This window comes from Populus trichocarpa, chromosome 7 (assembly GCF_000002775.5).
Source record: "Populus trichocarpa isolate Nisqually-1 chromosome 7, P.trichocarpa_v4.1, whole genome shotgun sequence".
Taxonomy (NCBI): domain Eukaryota; kingdom Viridiplantae; phylum Streptophyta; class Magnoliopsida; order Malpighiales; family Salicaceae; genus Populus; species Populus trichocarpa.
Genome location: NC_037291.2, coordinates 1,662,231 through 1,664,433, shown reverse-complemented (window position 1 = coordinate 1,664,433; position 2,203 = coordinate 1,662,231). Strand labels below are relative to the sequence as shown.

At 35.3% G+C, this 2,203-nt stretch overlaps 1 protein-coding gene across 1 annotated transcript; it reads left to right on the top strand.

Moving 5' to 3' along the window:
- The first annotated feature begins 812 nt into the window (after nucleotides 1-812).
- Nucleotides 813-1,664, top strand: LOC18101220 (uncharacterized). Its single transcript, XM_006380708.2, has one exon. It carries the CDS (start codon nucleotides 813-815, stop codon nucleotides 1,662-1,664), a length of 852 nt encoding a protein of 283 aa, XP_006380770.1.
- The last annotated feature ends 539 nt before the right edge of the window (nucleotides 1,665-2,203 follow it).

Sequence of the window (2,203 nt, the reverse complement as noted above, 5' to 3'; positions counted from 1 at the left end):
ATATTATTTTGATTTGTTTTTGTATAGGGTGTTCGGAATTATGATGTCAAGCTTCAAGTTTTTATTTATTATTAATAATAATTTATTTATTTATTAATGTATATAATAATTAATTAATTTTATTGAATACATGAATCAAGTTTTCGATTTGCATTTTAGATTTTCCATTGCCTGCAAAAATATAACGATGCCTGCATGCTTTTTTTTTTTAGTATGCTAGAATTGATTTTTGACCAGATTCACGGGGCAGGCAACAAGAATAGCCAAATAACTATTTAGAATTGAAAATTTCTAGCATCCCACGGCTACCAGTAACTTCAGTCTAGCAACCATAAGATCTAAAGGCTATCAAATTGAGCAAAAAGACAGACTCAATGCCGAAAGAAAAGGGGAAAAAATATAAAATAATCGACGTGGCATATCAATTGGGCCCCACTTCAAGAAGCAATAATCCACGCCTGTCTGAAAATCAGGTCACCCTCTGACTAGGACTGTTAAACACTTCGTGTAAACAAATCCCCATTAATTAAAAAAAAAAAAACAAAATTCTGGAAAGGCTAATCAGTGTGTGTGTAACTTTGTTCCTCTTGTTTGCAAATATAAAAGGAAAACATCTGTCCACTCCAAGGAAGGTTCAGTTCTCTCTCAGACTCAAGTAAGCACTCGCTGGATCACAAATCCTCTCTCTTTTTAGACTCTTCTGTGTCTCACTCGCTCTTTTTGAACAAAGATTTTCCTTTCCATGAGAACCCATTTTTAGCTCAATCTTTCTTCTTTAGTCCAATCTTTCACTCTCTTTGTAAGATCAAGAAATGGATTTCAACAATTTTGATACTGTAAAAGCAGAGAAAGTTAATGCAATGCTGAAATACAACAACTTACAACCCCTAAGAAAAGTGTTTCGTTTACTGGAATTCTGTCTTGCTTTAATCCTCTTCTCATGGATCTTTAACAAGCTTCCATTTGCTGTCAAGATTTCCGGGGAGTTTCTCCGGCATCTAGCCGGCATAATAGCCAGCCCCCTCTTTGTTTTCTTGCTTTCTAACGGGATAATTGCTACCTTGATAGCGAAATCCGGCAGATTCTCCGGCGAGAATCACGGCGCAGACAATGCTGATACTCAACTGTACGAGGAGTTGGTAAAAAACACTGACAGCAACCGCAACTGTCCAAAGCCATTTCTCTCAGAGAATCCTGATTTGTTATTGTCTCATGCCGCGACAGCGACAGCGACAGAGATGGAGACAACAACAAAAGAGGAGGAAGTAGTGTTCCAAGAAAAACATATCGTCATCTCCGAAGAGAATACTTCCACTCGCACGCGTGAAAATGGGGATGAAGATCACGCTCCTGACGCGGAAATATATTCAGACTTGGATTCTGACTGCGAAAACATGAAATTTCGGAGGACAAAGTCGGAGAAGATGGAGAGGAAGAATTATGTGAAGGAAAAGAAGCAGCTGCTGCGGAGATCGGAGACAGAGAAGTTGGGGTCAGGAGAGGAGAATTTGCTTTGCAGAGAGAATGAGTTGAGTGATGAAGAATTTCAGCGTGCCGTTGATGAGTTCATTGCAAGGAATTTGATGTTTCGTCGACAAGAGTCCATGTCTGTTGTTGTTCAAAATCAGATCACAAATATTGCTGAAATTGAGAAACAATGTTAAGAGAGATAAATAAAATCTATGAATTTCTGATTTTCCTGTTTTCATTGCAATTTCGAGCCTAACTTGATTGGAGATGATTGAAATTATGTCCATTGATTTTAATTGTTAAGCCAGTCAAACATGCAAATTAACTTGAGTTTTTATTTTGTCCTTCATCAGTAAATAAAATAAAAATAAAGGGTGTAAAGAGAAAATGAAGAAGCATGCTCGGATTGTTGTGACTTGTGACACACAAAGAAACAGAAGTGTAAGGTGGTGAGAATTTCTTTTTTCTTCTTTTGCTGTTATAATGCAGTAACGGGAGATTAGTTGTGTTTGATTATAGTTTGAAAATTTTTATGATTATAGTTTGAAAAGATTGCTTTAAAAGAAATTATAATTAAATTATAGTTTTTGTTTTTAACTAAGAATTAAAGAAAGAATCCTTGATGAGATCTATCAAATATTAATGAATAAAATACTTTCGAAATTGAAATAAAAATATAAACCTCATAACACATAAATAACATATGTACAAAACTGAATAATGTATTCCAAAA